This window comes from Hypanus sabinus, chromosome 16 (assembly GCF_030144855.1).
Source record: "Hypanus sabinus isolate sHypSab1 chromosome 16, sHypSab1.hap1, whole genome shotgun sequence".
NCBI classification, from domain to species: Eukaryota; Metazoa; Chordata; class Chondrichthyes; order Myliobatiformes; family Dasyatidae; genus Hypanus; species Hypanus sabinus.
In genome coordinates this window covers 44,819,707-44,836,197 of record NC_082721.1, presented here as the reverse complement: position 1 = coordinate 44,836,197, position 16,491 = coordinate 44,819,707, and the positions used below count along the sequence as shown (strand labels likewise).

Genomic DNA, 16,491 nt, shown 5'->3' with positions numbered 1-16,491 from the left:
GCAGATTGGGAACAACTCACATCTCAGCACTAATCGGTGCGGCAACCACAAACTTCCAGTCAAAGCCGCCAGAAATAACCTATTTATTCCCATTGTTTTTGACTCTTAATTGATGTTACCTCATTACATTACCTCAAAGTTTTGATTTATAACCTTACAGCACTTTGTGAATTACTAAGTGAAAGTAGAATAATAAATGACTCTGGTAGTTTACTTCCACTTAATTTCTTGGTGCTGCTTTGTTGAATTGTGAAATGTTTCCAAATACACTACATCTGCTAGCCCCTCCTTTTCTATCCCAGAAGTTACAAACTCAAATAAAAAAACTAACAGATTACCAACTACGATTTATCTTCCATTGATCTAGCTTGATTTTAGTAATTCCATTAGTATTTTCTCAGCTGATCTGCTGCTGGTTTGTAGTTCCTCAATTTCTTTTTCCTGCCTGTTACATTGTGGGGTTACGTTTACTACATTCCATTTTCTGAGTAGACAAACTCTGAAGTTAATGTAATACTGCAGTAAGATCTGTGGAATTTTGAAATGGTTAAAAAAAATGCATCCACCGCCTCCAAGACCAACTCTTTCAAAATTCTGGGATACACAACATTAGACCCTATGGTTTACAGACTTCCAGCTCTGGTGGTAAAATAGGATTTAGAGAAATTAATGGACTTATTTATTTTACTCCTTATTCACTGTAAACTTGAACTTAGCAATTTCAAAGTTTCTCTTCTCCCATGTGGACAGAAGCAAAAAAAATAATTGTGTAATTTTCCCATCATTTCCTCCTCCTCCTAACATGCTTTGCCCTGTCTGAGTCTGTAAGGAATCCACATCAACTTTCATTGATATCTTTCTTTTCCTTCATGGCCCCACTCAGCCCTCTTAATTCTTTGTTTAAGTTCTTTCTTCTTCCCTTAACATTCATTAAGGTCTTGTCTGATTTCAGCTTACATGTGTTTTCTTAAAGTGTCACTTGTCATCCAAGGTTCCCAAACCTTGCCATTGTTGTCTTTCAACCTCACAGGAACATATTTGTCCTGAGCTGTAACCAGTTGGCCTTTAAAAGACACCTGTGCCAGATAGTTCCAAGTTTATTGTCCTTCAACTGTACACGTCACATGTATACCAACAAAGACAACAATATTCCTCCACACCAAGATGAACACAGTACATATAACACACAGACACATAACACAAAGATGTACATTAAAAAGTAAACAGTCTAATGCTGCTGCTACTTCATACATGAGGAGACCTGGGTGGTGGCAGGGAGTTCAGTAGTCTTATGGCTTTTTTTTTGGGGGGGGGGGGGAGAAAGAAGATATCCATCCTGACAGTTCTTTTCCTAATGCTATGGTACCTACTGCCTGATGGTAGGGTGTCAAAGGTATAATTCCATCGATGGGAGGGATCACTGACAATGCTAGCTCTCCTGATAAATATCTCCAGTGGGGCGGGGGGGGGGGGGGGGGTGAGAGACGATGATGATCCTCTCAACAATCCTTTGTAAGGTCTTGTGGTCAGATGCTTTGCAATTCCCATAAGTTACAGTGATGCAGCTGGTCAGGACACGCAGTAGTGCTCCTGTAAAAACCTCAATCTCCTCAGAAAATGAGGATGCAGCTGTGCTTTTTTGAGAGGTGGTGTCAAAGGACCAGATGAGATTGCCCATTATGTGCATTCCCAGAAACATGGTGCTCCTAACTCTCTCCACAGAGGACCTGTGTATACGCAGTGAGCAGGGTCACCCTGCAACTTCTTAAAGTTAATCGTGCATTACAGACCACTATTGTCTTTTTGGTCTGACCACATTGAGACTCAATTTGTTGTGCTTGCACCATTCCACCAGCTGCTTTAACTTCTCTATGTATACTGTCTCATCACTGATGAGGTCAACCACTGAGTCATTAGTGGACTTGATGATTCAGTTTGAACTGGATCCAGCAATACAGTCATGTGTCAGCAGTGTGAACAGCAGTGGGCTGAGCACACAGACCTGGGCAGGGCCAGTGTTCAGTATGATGGAGCAAGGATTGTTTCTGCCAGCATGGACTATCTGGGGCTTTTCTGTGGTCCAGGATCGAGCTACAGAGAAAGATGTTGAGACCCAATAAGGACAGTTTACCCACCAGCTTCTGAGGGATGATCATATTATGCATTGGGTTGAGGTCAATAAACAGCACCCTGATATACAAGGCACAATTTTCCAGATGAGACATAACAGAATGGGGGGCACAGGCTATGGTGGACAAATGTGAGCGATAACCGAATGGGAAAGGATCCAATGTGGCAGGAAGTTTTGATGTGATCCATAACCAGATGCTCAGAGAACTTCATTATTGAGGTCAGTGCCACTGGATGGTACTCATTGAGGTAGGTCACTGTCACCCTCTTGGGCACAGGGATGATGTTGGCCTGAGGGGACAGTGGACTGTTTCAGACAGACAGTGAAGATGTCTGTTAGAATCTCGGTTAACTGGGCTGCATAGAACCTCAGCACCTGACCAGTCAGGTTATCAGGCTCTGCAGCTTTATGTGTGTTGACCCTGGCTAGGGTCTTCCTCACATCAGCTGTGGCCAGACAGAGTACCTGCTCCTTGGGGGGAGGTTGAGGGTCAGAAGGGAAAGTGAGCCTTCTTTGCCAGCACATCACTCTATGCATCAGAGTGTAAGACATTTAGCCGATCAAGAGAAGTGTCACCGTCAATGATGTGCAGAGTGATCTGAATGCTCTGTCACATACGCTTCACGTCTCTGGCTTCACAGAAGTGGTTGTATATTCTAGACATTTCAACCCCTCACTGCTATGGGCAGAAGCTCCCACTTGCTTCAAAAAGGCAACAATTGTACCACTGCTAAAGAAGAATAATGTGGGCTACCTTAATGACTATCGCCTGGTAGCACTTAATTCCACAGTAATGAAATGCTTTGAGACTGGTTATGACTAGACAGAACTTCTGCCTCAGCAAGGAACTGGACCCATTGCAATTTGCCTATCACCACAATAAGTCAACGGCAGATGCAATCTCAATGGCTCTCCACATGGCTTTAGACCACCTAGACAACATCAACAACATAAACACCTACATCAGGATGCTGTTCATCAACTACAGCTCAGCATTTAATACCATCATTCCCACAATCCTGATTAAGAAGTTGCAGAACCTGGGCCTCTGTACCTCCCTCTGCAATTGGATCCTTGATTTCCTAACTGAAAGACCAGTGTGCGGACTGGTGATAACATATCCTCCTCGCTGACGATCAACACTGGCGCACCTGAGGGGTGTGTGCTTAGCCCACTGCTCTACTCTCTGTATACACGATTATGTGGCTAGGCATAGCTCAAATACCATCTACAAATTTGCTGATGATACAACCATTGTTGGTAGAATCTCAGGTGGTGACGAGAGAGCGTACAGGAGTGAGATATGCTAACTTGTGGAATGGTGCCACAGCAACAACCTGGCACTCAACGTCAGTAAGGTGAAAGAGCTGATTGTGGACTTCAGAAAGGGTAAGACAAAGGACCACATACCAATCCTCAGAGGGATCAGAAGTGGAGTGAGTGAGTGAGTGAGCAGCTCCTAGGTGTCAAAATCTCTGAGGACCTAACCTGGTCCCAACATATTGATGTAATCATAAAGAGGGCAGGACAGCGGCTATACTTTATTAGGAGCTTGAAGAGCTTTGGCATGTCAAGAACTACACTAAAAAACTTCTATATTAATATGGTTAATATTAACGTGGAGAGCATTCTGACAGACTGCATCACTGTCTGGTCTGGAGGGGCTACTGCACAGGACCAAAAGAAGCTGCAGAAGGCTGTAAATCCTGTCAGCTCCATCTTGGATACTAGCCTACAAAGTACCCAGGACATCTTTAAGGAGCGGTGTCTCAGAAAGGCAGCATCCATTATTAAGGACCTCCAGCACAAAAGGCATGCCCTTTTCTCACTGTTACCATCAGGTAGGAGGTACAGAAGCCTTAAAGCACATACTCAGCAGTTCAGGAACAGCTTCTTACCCTCTGCCATCCAATTCCTGAATAGACATTGAAGCTTTAGACACTACTTCATTTAAAAAAAAAGTATTTCTGCTTTTGCACGTTTAAAAAAAAATCTATTCAATAAGCATAATTGATTTACTTGTCTATTCATTATGTTTTATTTTATTATTTTTTCTCTCTCTCTGCTAGATCATGTATTGCATTGAACTGCTGCTGCTATGTTAACAAATTTCATGTCACATGCCGGTGATAATAAACCTGATTCTGATTAATCCTGTTTTGCCTTTCTGATGGCACGGGTCTTGCTAACCCGAGAGCTGTCTTATTCCCCAATCTGAAGGCAGTATCGATCTCTCAGCCATGCTCAGTAACAGTGATATGCTCAGTACAGTTCTCTATGCAGCCAGTCACAGAACTCACACATTCATTGATGTTAATACAGAGGTCACCAACCTTTTTTGCACCATGGACCGGGTTAATATTGACAATATTCCAATATTCTTGCGGACCTGCCGACGGGGGGAGGGAGGGGGGTTGTTAATCACGACCGGAATATAGGTGATAAGTCAACCATGTCACTTATAAGTGACTAATACACTCAATTTTGTTTCTAAAAGGGTTTATCTAATGGATTTAATACTAAACTCGCAGCACATATTTTCCTCACGTGAATATAGTGATAATGTAGCGGTGTGCTACACGCAGCGCTAAAATTACGACACGGAGTCGGTAACTGCAGTCGAAGGAAAAAAAAACTTTATTCGAAATCCTCAGCCTCACTTTTAAGCCTCCCTCAACCTGCCCCCCGTGGCGCAGAGGCTCCAAAGCTCTGTGCTCGCAAACCCCCGTAGGCTATCTAATTGTGAGCCAGTTCGGATGTGCCAGGAAATGGGTCGCCACAATAAGTCAATTATAACTCACTTACAAGTAAATAGCATCATAACATTTTAAGGTTTGGATATTAAACACACAGCGCATATTTTCCTTGTATAAACAGATAACATCATTGCAACACACCAGTGAGAGGACAAGGTAAGGGCCGGAAGTCGCCATATCAGGGCCATGGCGGTTGTAGTCTGGAGAGAGCAACTGACTGAGCGAGGGGTGCGACAGGGCAACCCCCCCCCCCCCACCCCCGTAGGTAGGTAGGATCTATCAGCTGATAAAAGTTTGGCTCAAGGGATGACTTCAAGGGATGACTTTCAGTAGATCACAGCAAGGTAGCTGCTCTGCTACTTACAAAACCCTGAGCCCAAATTAGGTCGTCTGTGAATATTTTAGCACTGGGTTCTTCACGAACATTCAGTGTGCTAAACAGGTTTAGAGGTGGTGCCCATCTGTCCCTGCTCCAGGCCAGTAGCAACGGCACTTCCCACCGGTTGCATGAGGCAGCTGGTTATCTAAGGCCAACCAGTGATCCCTGGCGTGAGGGCATTGCTGCGTTTAGGCAACTGATGACCTCGAGTGGGTAATGATTTCTTGTGCATTCAAGTTCAACGGTGGGCGTGACAGGGAATGAGGAAAGGTGCAGCTGACTCATTTCGATTTTTATCGCCAAATCATATTGTTTCCTAGTGGCCTGGTAGCACATGATTTGCGGCCTGTTACTGGTCCGTGGCCCAGTGGTTGGGGACCACTGTGTTAATACATAGCTCAGACATAACCACCTCCTTGTACATGTTTCAGGTTGAGGACCCTACATCATGAAACAGCATTTACAATCCCTCCCAAGCAGCTACTTCCAAATACTCTTTCAATATAATACATTTTAAATTCTTCCCATGTTCTCATAATTCTTTTCTGATTTTATCACTTACAGGCAATTAAAGTAATTTACAGTGACCGGTTAAGCTTTATTACCATAAACCTGCTTTCTTATTTTCCTGGCTTCTATTTTGGTTATGCAAACTGAAACATCTATGTTTCTGTCCCCATAGATACTGTGTCCAGCCTGTGTAGCTTTTAACTGAATGGGCTATTTCACCGTGTACATCAAGGCACTTTCACATGTGCTCCACTCTTGCTCAATTCAAAATGCAATCAGTTAATTATGAAGGGAATGATCCAAGCCCAAATGCAAACTCAAATTCACCAGTGCACCAACCGCATATAAACACAAATACAAATGATAGTGCAGCTTACTCCTCCATATATTTGCTTCAGATTCACTAAAACATGTACACCTAAAAGGATTAAACAGACTCAAAAGCCTTTTCATACATTATAGCATTGACTCCTATTTTCAGTTATAAGGTTATGACATTTAATTATGGTTCTCATGCAACTCCTGTCACTTGTGTCCTGACCACAAATGTGACAGCCTACATTGTGATGGTGTTGCTGAAGGGTCTGCCTATACTTCTTAGACTCGTGGCTAGCCAATTCCAACCCTCTGAACTGTTGCCCTTGCTTATCAATCCATGCTCATCGATCCACGCATGCATTCACCCTATGCAACATCTTGGTTTACTGCTCTGCTCTGGAAGACAATGGAAGAGGTGGGGTCCTAATTATGATGCTCTCCACATACTTTTGCTAACTAATTTTAAAAAATTGCTGCCTTCTTGTCATAGCACTGTTTCAAGAAGAATAAATATATTAAGTCAAAGGTGATAAGTAGTGGAAAATCAGCAAGCAACTATGGGATATTGAAGTTCCAGCAACCATCCTAACGAAAATTCTGTATTATAGATCTAATGCACCAACAATATAGAATGCTCAGCAAAGACAATGGTTCCAACATCAAAATTCCACTGTATTTTTCTTTAAAGAAAAGATACATGGGAATGATTAAATCCCCAGGATCTCAAGTACAGGTGTCCCCTCCTTTACAAAGGTAGAGCACTCTTATGAAACCTTTCTTAAGCTGAAATGGCGTCAAGTGAAGAACCATTCATTTACATGGGAAAAATGTTCGTAAAAGCAAAAATCCTCTTTGTAATGCCAAAACAGGTTACTAATGTAGGTCTTTTGTAAAAGCAAAGTGGCGAAAAGCGAACATTCGTAACGCGGGGGACACCTGTAATGGTTATAAAGCACTGTTTCATTAATATGGTTCTTTGTATTTTCTGACCTACCGCCCACCCCACCAACCACCATCAAAATCCATTTACCCGGTAACTGCAGTCAGTGTATCTTTCATACTTACAGCATGGACATTCTCCAGTGGTTTACTAAGTTAAAAAATCTCAACTTTGAAATGTTCTTGCTGAGTCACTGGATGCCACAAACAATCCAGTAGATATACAATCTCAGATCAGCTCAGTATTGTTTAACATCTCAGAAAAATACTGTTATCCTGGTAGAATCTCATCAACTTCAGAAGTCAAGGAGGTTAATATTTAAATAAAGGGAGGCGGGGCAACCATTATAGTTACTTACCTTTTACAACTTTCTGACGGATCTTCAAGTTTAATTTTCTTTACTCTATGCATTAACAGGCTAAGAAGCCTTCACCAAATCAGTGTTCTACAAAAACAAAACAAGTGTTTTAATATCTCGATATTGACTGGATCACAGCCATGCTATTCAATCATTCCCATATCAATACTTGTGCTATTAATATTCTCCACTGCTGTTCATTTAGACAGAATTTTGACAATAAGATATAAGAGCAGAAAATTAGGCTCATCTAGTCTGCTTTGCCATTTCATCATGGCTGATCCATTTCTATCTCAGCCCCAATCTCCTGCCTTCTCACCATAACCTTCATGCCCTGAATAATCACTTTATCAACCTCTGCTTTAAATGTAACATAGCCTCCATAGCTGTCTGTAGCAATGAATTCCATATTCACAATTCTCTGGCTAAATTTCCTCCTCATCTTCGTTTGATCATCATAGGAAACGTCCTCTCTAAATGCTATCTATCGAGGATTTTCAAAATTCGATGTTTCAGTGAGATCCTCCCCTCATTCTTTTGAACTCCAGTGAATGTAGACCTACAGCCATCAAACACTCCTCATATGATAAGTATTTCAATCCCTGAATCATTCTTTGATCCCTCTCCAATGTCAGCACATCCTTTCTTAGGTAAGGGACGTAAAACTGCTCACAATGCTCCAAGTGAGGCCTCACCAGTGCTTTATAAAGCCTCAACATGACATCCTTGCTTTTACATTCTAGTCCTTTCAAAATGAATTCTAACATTGCAAGTTGCCTTCCTCACCACCGATTCAACCTGCAGATTAATCTTTACGGAATCCTGGGCGAAAACTCACAAGTCCCTTTGTACCTCAGTTTTTTAAAAAAAATGTTTTCTCTCCATTTAGAAAAGAGTCTACGATTTTATTTCTTCTAGCAAAGTGCACTTCCTGACACTATATTCCATCTGCCACCTTTTTGCCCATTCTGCTAATCTAAGTCCTTCTGCAGCCTCCCTGCTTTCTCAACACTTCTTGCCCCTCCACCCATCTTTGTATCATCTGCAAACTTGGCCACAAAGCCATCAATTCCATCACTATAACCAAGGAACTGATTGAACAGTCCTCATTGCAGGATCAGATGAGCAGTTTCAAGTTCCTGGGTGTCAACATTTCTGAGGAAGTATGGGCCCAACATATCGATGCAATTGCAAAGAAAGTATGACAGTGCAGTGACTATATTTCATTAGAAGTTTGAGGAGACTTGGTATGTCACCAAAAATACATTCACAAATTTCTACAAATATACTGAGGAGACAATTCTAACTGGTTGCACCACCAACTAATATGGAGGGGCCACTGCACAGGATCAGAAAAAGCTGCAAAGGGTTGTAAACTCAGCTACAACATGGGCACAAGCCTCCCCGGCATCCAGGGCACCTTTCAAAAGGCGATGCCTTAAAAATCCATCAAGACTCACATCTTCTCAATGCTACAATCAAGGAGGTGGTACAGGAGCCTGAAGAGAGATATTCAACATTTCAGGAACAGTTTCTTCCTTTCTGTCATCATCAGATTTCAGAACCCATGAACAGTTTCCCAGCATTTTATCCAGTTTTTGCTCTGTTACACACATAATATATATACACATACATACACACATACACATAATGTAATTTATAGTCTTAGTTTTTATTACCATGTATTGCAGTGTACTGCTGCCACAAAGCAATAAGTTTCATGAAATAAGCTGATCACCTGATTCTGCACATATTTTAATAATCAATCCTACAGTTGGCCATCTATTTGTCATGTACTATTAAAGTTGGGTTGTTGAATAAATTGTCATCATAGATCCCTTAATCTCAGCATTCTCAGGTGCACATCATAATTTTTATCTAAGTAAAAGATTAAACAAGCCCAAGCATATGTGTTCTGAAAGCTCCAGACAGAGTTTGAGCAATTCTGAAGAAATGTTGCAGCTTATGGAATGTTTGCTTTTATTCATCAAGGCATTGAGTTCAAAAGTCAAGAGGTTATGTTGCAAGTTAAAAAACTCTGGTTAGACCACTTCTGTAGTATTGTGTACAGTTCTGGTCATCCCACTATAGGAAGGATGTTGAGGCTTTGGAGAATGTGCAGTTGCCTGGTTTAGAGGACATGTGCTGGACAACATAAGAACATAAGAGTTAGGAGCAGGAGTAGGCCAATCGGCCCCTCAAGCCTGCTCTGCCATTCAACAAGATCATGGCTGATCCAATCTTAACTCTAGTTATCACCGAATCCCACAAGGCAACAGTGCCAACCAACAGGGCACCATGCCGCCCATTTTATTTTATTATTCATCCCGCCCAAACCCATGTGATCACCTGGGGGATAAAAAACGATTTGCCAATTGAGGAGAAGAAATCTGGAAAATTCCTCTCTGTCCCATCCAGGCTATCGAAAACTGGCCTAGGAGATCACATGGCTGATCTAAACCTAGCCTCATGTCCCCACTTACCTGCTCGCTCACCGTATCCCCTAATGCCATTTTTATCCAGGAAAATGTCTATCTCCGTTTTGAATTTATTGAGTGTAGTAGCTTCTACAGCTCTCTGGGGCAGTAAATTCCTCAGCCCCACTACCCTCTGAGTGAAGAAATTTCTCCTCATCTCAGTCTTGGAACGGCATCCCCTTATTTTAAGTTTATGCCCCCTAGTCCTAGTTTCACCCATCATTGGGAACATTCTCCCCGCATCCACCCGATCAAGCCCCTTCACAATCTTATATGTTTCAATAAGATCGCCTCTCATTCTTCGGAACTCCAATGAGTAGAGTCCCAATCTACTCAACCTCTCATCATACATCAACCCACCCATCCCCGGAATTAACCTAGTGAATCTTCTCTGCACTGCCTCGAGAGCCAGTATGTCCTTTCTTAAATTCCTTGGACAAACTTGGGTTGTTTTCTCTGGAGTAGCGGAGGTTGAGGGGAAATCTGTTAGAGGTTTATATGATTATAAGAAGCATAAAGAGAGTAGACAGAAAGTATCTTTTTCCTAGAATAGAAGTGTCTAATACCAAGGGGGTAAGTTCAAAAAAGATGTGAGGGTTAAGTTTGTTTTTTTATTCAGAGAGTGGTGGATGCCTGGAAGGTGCTACAGGCTTTTAAGAGACATTTAGATAGGCACACAAATCTGGGGAAGATTGTGGGTTATGGACATTGTGTAGGAAGGAGGTTTTATTTTTTGAGAGCTTTTGAGTGTTTTTTTTTAAACTTACTTTTTAGCTGGTTTGGCATAACATTGTGGCCCCAAGGGCCCATTCTTGAGCTATACTGTTCCATGTTCTATGAGTATTGCTCCCTTATTCACCACAACCCAAAGATTAGCTGATTTTTCACAGTACTTGGTCCATTCTGGATAAAATAACAATCATGTTTACTCTTAATGATTAATTTATGTAGACCACTTAGGGTTGAGAGAGAGACAAACATACTCATTTGTCCTTGCTGCAGTACAAGGAAATCAGTTTTAATCTTTGTGCACTATAAGGATGCAAAAGAACGCTAATACTAGACACAAAAATTAAATTTTTATCGACCAAATTTATCAAGGAATACTTTACATAACCGTGACACTGGTTACATTGCACATTCTTGGAGAACAAAAGTTAGTACCTCAAGTAAAATAGTAGAATAATAAAATAGTAAAATAGTACATTCAACATTTCTAAAATAAAGAACACTTACCAATGACTACTATCAAGCATGAAATAGATTATCTGAAACAATGCCTTTTACGTCATAGTCAAAAACAACTGGATGTTGCAACCAATAGCATTCTCAGAATCTGCATCAAAACAAATGGGAAATGATAAGGTACCTCATTATATTTTACTTGCTTACATAACTGATCATTGACTGCAGGAGCTTGTAGAGTGGGCCAGTTGTTTGGTTCCCTTAAGTTGAGGTTGAAAGAGGCAATGTAAAGCTTTATTCACCAGTGCCAAGAAACATGTATCCTGGCAAAATATTCCGCTTAGCAGCTCAGCCTGCAGTTAGTTCAAATGTTATGAGTGCCACCACCAGAAAAGAAACATGCTTCCTTTAGCATGGCCATAAACACTTCTGTTTTTCCTTGAGACTATCAGACTAACTATCATATTACCCTGCTCAGATCTCTTCAGCAATCAGAGCATTCAATTGAGACCAAAACTGGTCAACGGCTGGTATTTTCCTGTAATGACAAGTACAGATTATAAAGAAAAGAATTGTCTGCTTCATACCCACCATAACGGCACATTTGCCCAACATTTATGAAAAATTGTTATTTTCTCCTTCCAGAATTTTTGAATAAATTTGAAAGTAGAGATAAAGGACATCCAGTGGTTAAATGTCAGGCTATTAATTCAGAGAACACAAGCACAAATACAATCAAGAATTTAAAAACATTTTATACAAATTTCAGTTTTCTGAAAAAAATGATCTTCAATGAGGGTGACCTGAAAAATTTAACTGGTTTAACAATGGGAAGTTTAGTTTATCTGTATTGCCTATATGGTGCCTGCAAGTTCTCCCTGTGACCACATGAACTTCCTTACTTCTTTCAAGGGGTCTGCTATTCTTCAAAAACATGTGGTTCTATAGGTAAATTAGCCACTGTAAATCACCTCTAGTGCTTACACAAGTGCTAGAATCTGGGGCAACTGATGAGAATGTGGAGAGAATAAAAAAATATCACAATTAATGTAGGATTGGTGTAAATGGTCAGCATGGACAATGAACTGAAGTACTGTGTGTGTGTGTGTTTATGTCTGTCCTTTAACTTAATTTCTGTCCAATTTTAATAAGATTGATCTACCCTCCTTGATGAAACACTTGGCTCCTTCAAGACTCTTCAAGGGACAAAGAGGAATAAGCAAACAAAAATGGTAGCTCTGCCAGTGAATTCCACATGCACAATTTGAGTTTCTCTAGTTAATAGTATCCAGGGGATGAATCCATGGTTGGCAAGATGTTAGAGGGCAGTGAAATATCAGCTTAAGAAATTAGAGAAGATGCACAGGAAGTACTGAAACCTAGAGCATGCTGCCAGCACTTTCTATTTTTATATGCTTTTATCAGCACTTGCATTTTGTTTTCAGTGTTAGTCTGCATGAGCAGCAACAACAGCTGCAACTTAGAAGCTATGGAATCTTACGGACAAGGACAACCTACTGCAAAGTGCTAAAAAATCTGAGTTTTCTAAATAACATTAACCAAGGGCTATTTGTGGAAACGAGAGGGACAAATATTTTTGAAACAAATTATGAGGGGGCATAAATAATGTTGCTCTTTTGGCTATAGTTACAGGCATAGGGACTTTTCAAAATATTCACTTGAAAATTAAAACTGGAGATTTTTTTTGCAAAAAATTAAAAACAGAAAAAGCTTGACTGATACAATGAACATTTGTTATTCAACTCAAAACTACTTTACAGTGTACAGACAGCAGGGCCTTGACAAGAACAGTTTGACAGAAGGCAGTTCTCAAATATCATTACTGAAAGGCCATAATGGAAAAAAAAGATCAATAAATAAAACATCCTGCACAATTTTCTCTTTAAATCTATGAACAAAACAAATTCAGCTAATGCTTATTCTAACAGAATGATATATTTTGAAAAACACTGATTTTGGCACAAATCCCAACAGTGTACAGCAATGACATTTCTAATGTGATACAGCAAGTGACAGTTTTTTCATTTAAATGCTTAAAAGAATTCGACTTTTTAAATCAACAAGCTACAAATGTTGAAAATAGGGAAAAGCATTGCTGAATCACAGATTCTGTTGCGAGAGAGAAAAAATTAACATTTCAGAACAATGACTTTTACCAGAATCCAAGACTTTTTTAAAAAATGAAAAATCATGAAAAATTTGGCTTATAAAATGTATCGAAGCTAAGCTTCCCAACTATTGTCATGGAAGTCAGCAAATGATCCAACATGAAAATAAGAATGGATCAGCGCTCCTCTTCTTGGTTTCCAATTGAATACATCGAGAAAATTTTGCCACATATATCCCAGTTTTGTAGCGACCAGGGGTTGTTGGAAATAATTTACCGTGTGTTGCAGCTGCAATGAAGAGAATGGAACTGGAAATGGTCCTGCAATAAGTGATATGGAAATTCCAGATGTCATTCTCTTTACTCCTACTAATCTAAACGGATATTGGCCAATCACCTAGTTTCTGACTATTTGGAATTTGATCTTATTCTGGAACAGTTTTGGTCAGGAAAACATGGAGGAATGGAAGAATGTTACACTGAATTCAGGAATTGCAGACTTGCTTTATGAAGAAAATCAGAGGATTAGGATTGTATTCATTAGGCTATTCATTCAACCATTAGGCTACTGAACTGGCATGGATAACTTTACTCACCTCAACACTAAACTGATATCCTGAAATCTACTGATCTGCTTTGAATGAACATAATGGGTGTGTTTCCACAGCCTGCTAGGATCAAGTGTTGTGAAGGCACGCTATATTCTGAATGAAGAAATTTCTCCATACTAAGTAGCTACCCCTTAGTCTTGACTGTCCCTTCTAGTTTTGGATTCCATATTCAAAGGAAACATCCTTCCTGCACCTGGCTGATAAGCTGATAAAGTCCTTTAAGAATGTTCTAAGTTTCAATGTGATCTCCTTACATCTTCAAAATTCAAAAGTTCAAAGTAAATTTATTATACTCACAAGAAAATAAATCTCAGGGTCACTATATGCTTCCTATGCATGCTAATGCACTAAGCAAATTCCACAATCTATGGACTCACTTTCAAGAACTCTACAACTCATGTACTTCATTAATAAATCGCTTACTTGTTTATTTGTTGATATTATTTTTTCCCATATTTGTTTGTTTATCTTGTATACATTGGTCACTTATCAGTATTAGGCTATCGTTTCTCCATTGATTCTATTGCATTTCTTTGTTTGCTTCCTAATGCAGGCATTCACAGAACAGTGACCCTGAGATTTATTCATTGTTCATTCAAAGCAGATCAATAGATTTCAGGATATCAAGGGAACCAAGGGATATGCCAACAGGGCTAGGAAAATGCAATGAGGGCAAAGGTCAGGCATGATCTTGATGCACGGTGGAGCAGGCTCAGAGTCATGTAACCTACTCTTGGTCCTCTTCCTTATGTTCTCAATTCTTATCCTTTGCTTATACTCAAAGGTGGTGTGATCCTGACCACCAGCCACATGAGGGAGGAGAGAAAATAAACCTGATATATATACAGGTGCACAAGCCAAAGATCATAAACAATAGCAAGAATTCTGCTTTCCAGAATTTCAATCAATAACTATGAATTATAGGGAAAGATTACACTGACTGTTTCCCTAGAGCACAGGACTGACCTAAAGGTTTATAAAGTCATGATCAATATACTGTACAAGGTATGTTGTCACAGTCTCTGCCCCACACCCCCTTCCCAAGTAGATGATACTAAAGCTAAAGTACGTAGGTTGAATGTGAGGAAGGAAAAATTTAAAGGAGACCTGAGAGGCGTTTTTCCAGTAGTGGGTACAGGAATCAAGACGCCACAGGAAGTAGCAGAGGCAGGTATAGATTTCAGACTAGCTTAAATGGAAATCTTGGGTCAACAAGAATGATCTGGGCAGAATTTGCATGCTATATAACTCTGTAAAATTCAACATGTTGTAAAACTGTATCATTAAAATTAATGTCTGTAAATTAACTCACTGCCGGCTAATTTAGTACCACTTAAGTAGGAAGTAATGCCGGTTATAATACAGATGACTGGAGTAGCTGGCAAAGTGCAAGGACTTGCATTAAAATCTGCACTAGCCAGACAGAACAAAAATTGCAACAGGCAAGGACAGACACAGACCTCAGAGAGAGGCCATAAGCTCAAGCAAAACAGTGAATCAACACTGCCTATCATCTTAAGTACAATTGGACTTCCTTATCCACCAGGATACCAAAAAAAAGTGGACTTTAGGACCCAGCGGAGCTCGCGACTTTATTTAACCTGTCTCAGTGCAGTGGACTTTATGACCCGGCGGAGCTTGGGACCCGCCGCCCACAGTGTTTCTGTTCTGGAAAACAATCACAATTGAAAATAAAGTGGAAATAATAAAGCAATCGGAAACAGGTGAAACGCCATCAGTCATTGGAAAAGCGTTAGGCTACAGTCGGTCAAAGATCGGAACAATTTTAAAGGATAAAATGAGAATAATGGAGCATGTGAAGACCCCGCCCCGATGAAAACTACAATTATTACTAAGCAATGCAGTGGTTTAATTATTGAAATACATATGTTTCTTAAGTGTTTTATATGCATATAAAGGTAAAATATATACTATATACTAAGACAAACAATAGACAATAGGTGCAGAAGTAGACCAATTGGCCCTTCGAGCCTGCACCGCCATTTTGAGATCATGCTTGACTGACACTAAATAACACTGGATGTACCTTTTCCGACTTAAGAGAATTTCTGCTTTTTTTTCCCGATCTGTGGTAACCTATGCACATCCTCCTGTATACTTTAAATCATCTCTAGATTACTTATAATACCTAATATAATGTAAATACTATGTAAAAAACAATGTAAATAGTTGTTATACTGTATTGTTTAGGGAATAATGACAAGAATAAAAAGTCTGTACATGCTCCAACAACAATTGCTGGAGAGAGAACTTCCAGGTTTTTCTGATCCGCGGTTGGTTGAATTTGTACACGCAAAACCTACAGATAAGGAGAGCTGACTGTATTATGAACTTTACAACCTCAAACTCTTGCTGACTCAAGTATGCACAAAGTTCAGGATTTTAAAAATCATTCAAGCTTTGAAAATGCAAGTAACACTTTTTTGGTATTTTTCCCCATCCTCATGGTGGCTTGGACAATTAGTTTTTCATATAGATTTGACAAAACAGACCAGGAAAGCCTCAACTTTAACCTAGGATCTTTGACAAAACATCAGTGACAATAACTCCAACCAGCAACCCCCCACAAGGTAGAAAGAAAGTCAAAGAAAAGGTGCCTAGATTCATAATACACTTACTTCCACTGACGTGTGCAGGCCAGAGGTCTTGTGAGAGCACATAGTCACAGAGCACGTCT

At 40.1% G+C, this 16,491-nt stretch overlaps 1 protein-coding gene across 6 annotated transcripts in view; it reads right to left on the bottom strand.

The window, feature by feature from the left end:
* The window catches only part of dpp9 (dipeptidyl-peptidase 9), a 95,810-nt gene that overhangs the window by 67,800 nt on the left and 11,519 nt on the right, over positions 1-16,491 (bottom strand). For 5 of the 6 annotated variants that reach the window (XM_059991650.1, XM_059991654.1, XM_059991649.1 and 2 more), the window contains 2 exons: positions 11,106-11,205; positions 7,393-7,479 (listed from right to left, as the gene is read on the bottom strand). In XM_059991650.1, the coding sequence (XP_059847633.1) occupies positions 7,393-7,445 (53 nt within the window). In that variant the 5' untranslated portion in view covers positions 7,446-7,479; positions 11,106-11,205. Of the gene's footprint in view, positions 1-4,464; positions 4,521-7,392; positions 7,480-11,105; positions 11,206-16,491 lie in introns of all 6 variants that reach the window. The other variant, XM_059991653.1, reaches the window with a different exon arrangement.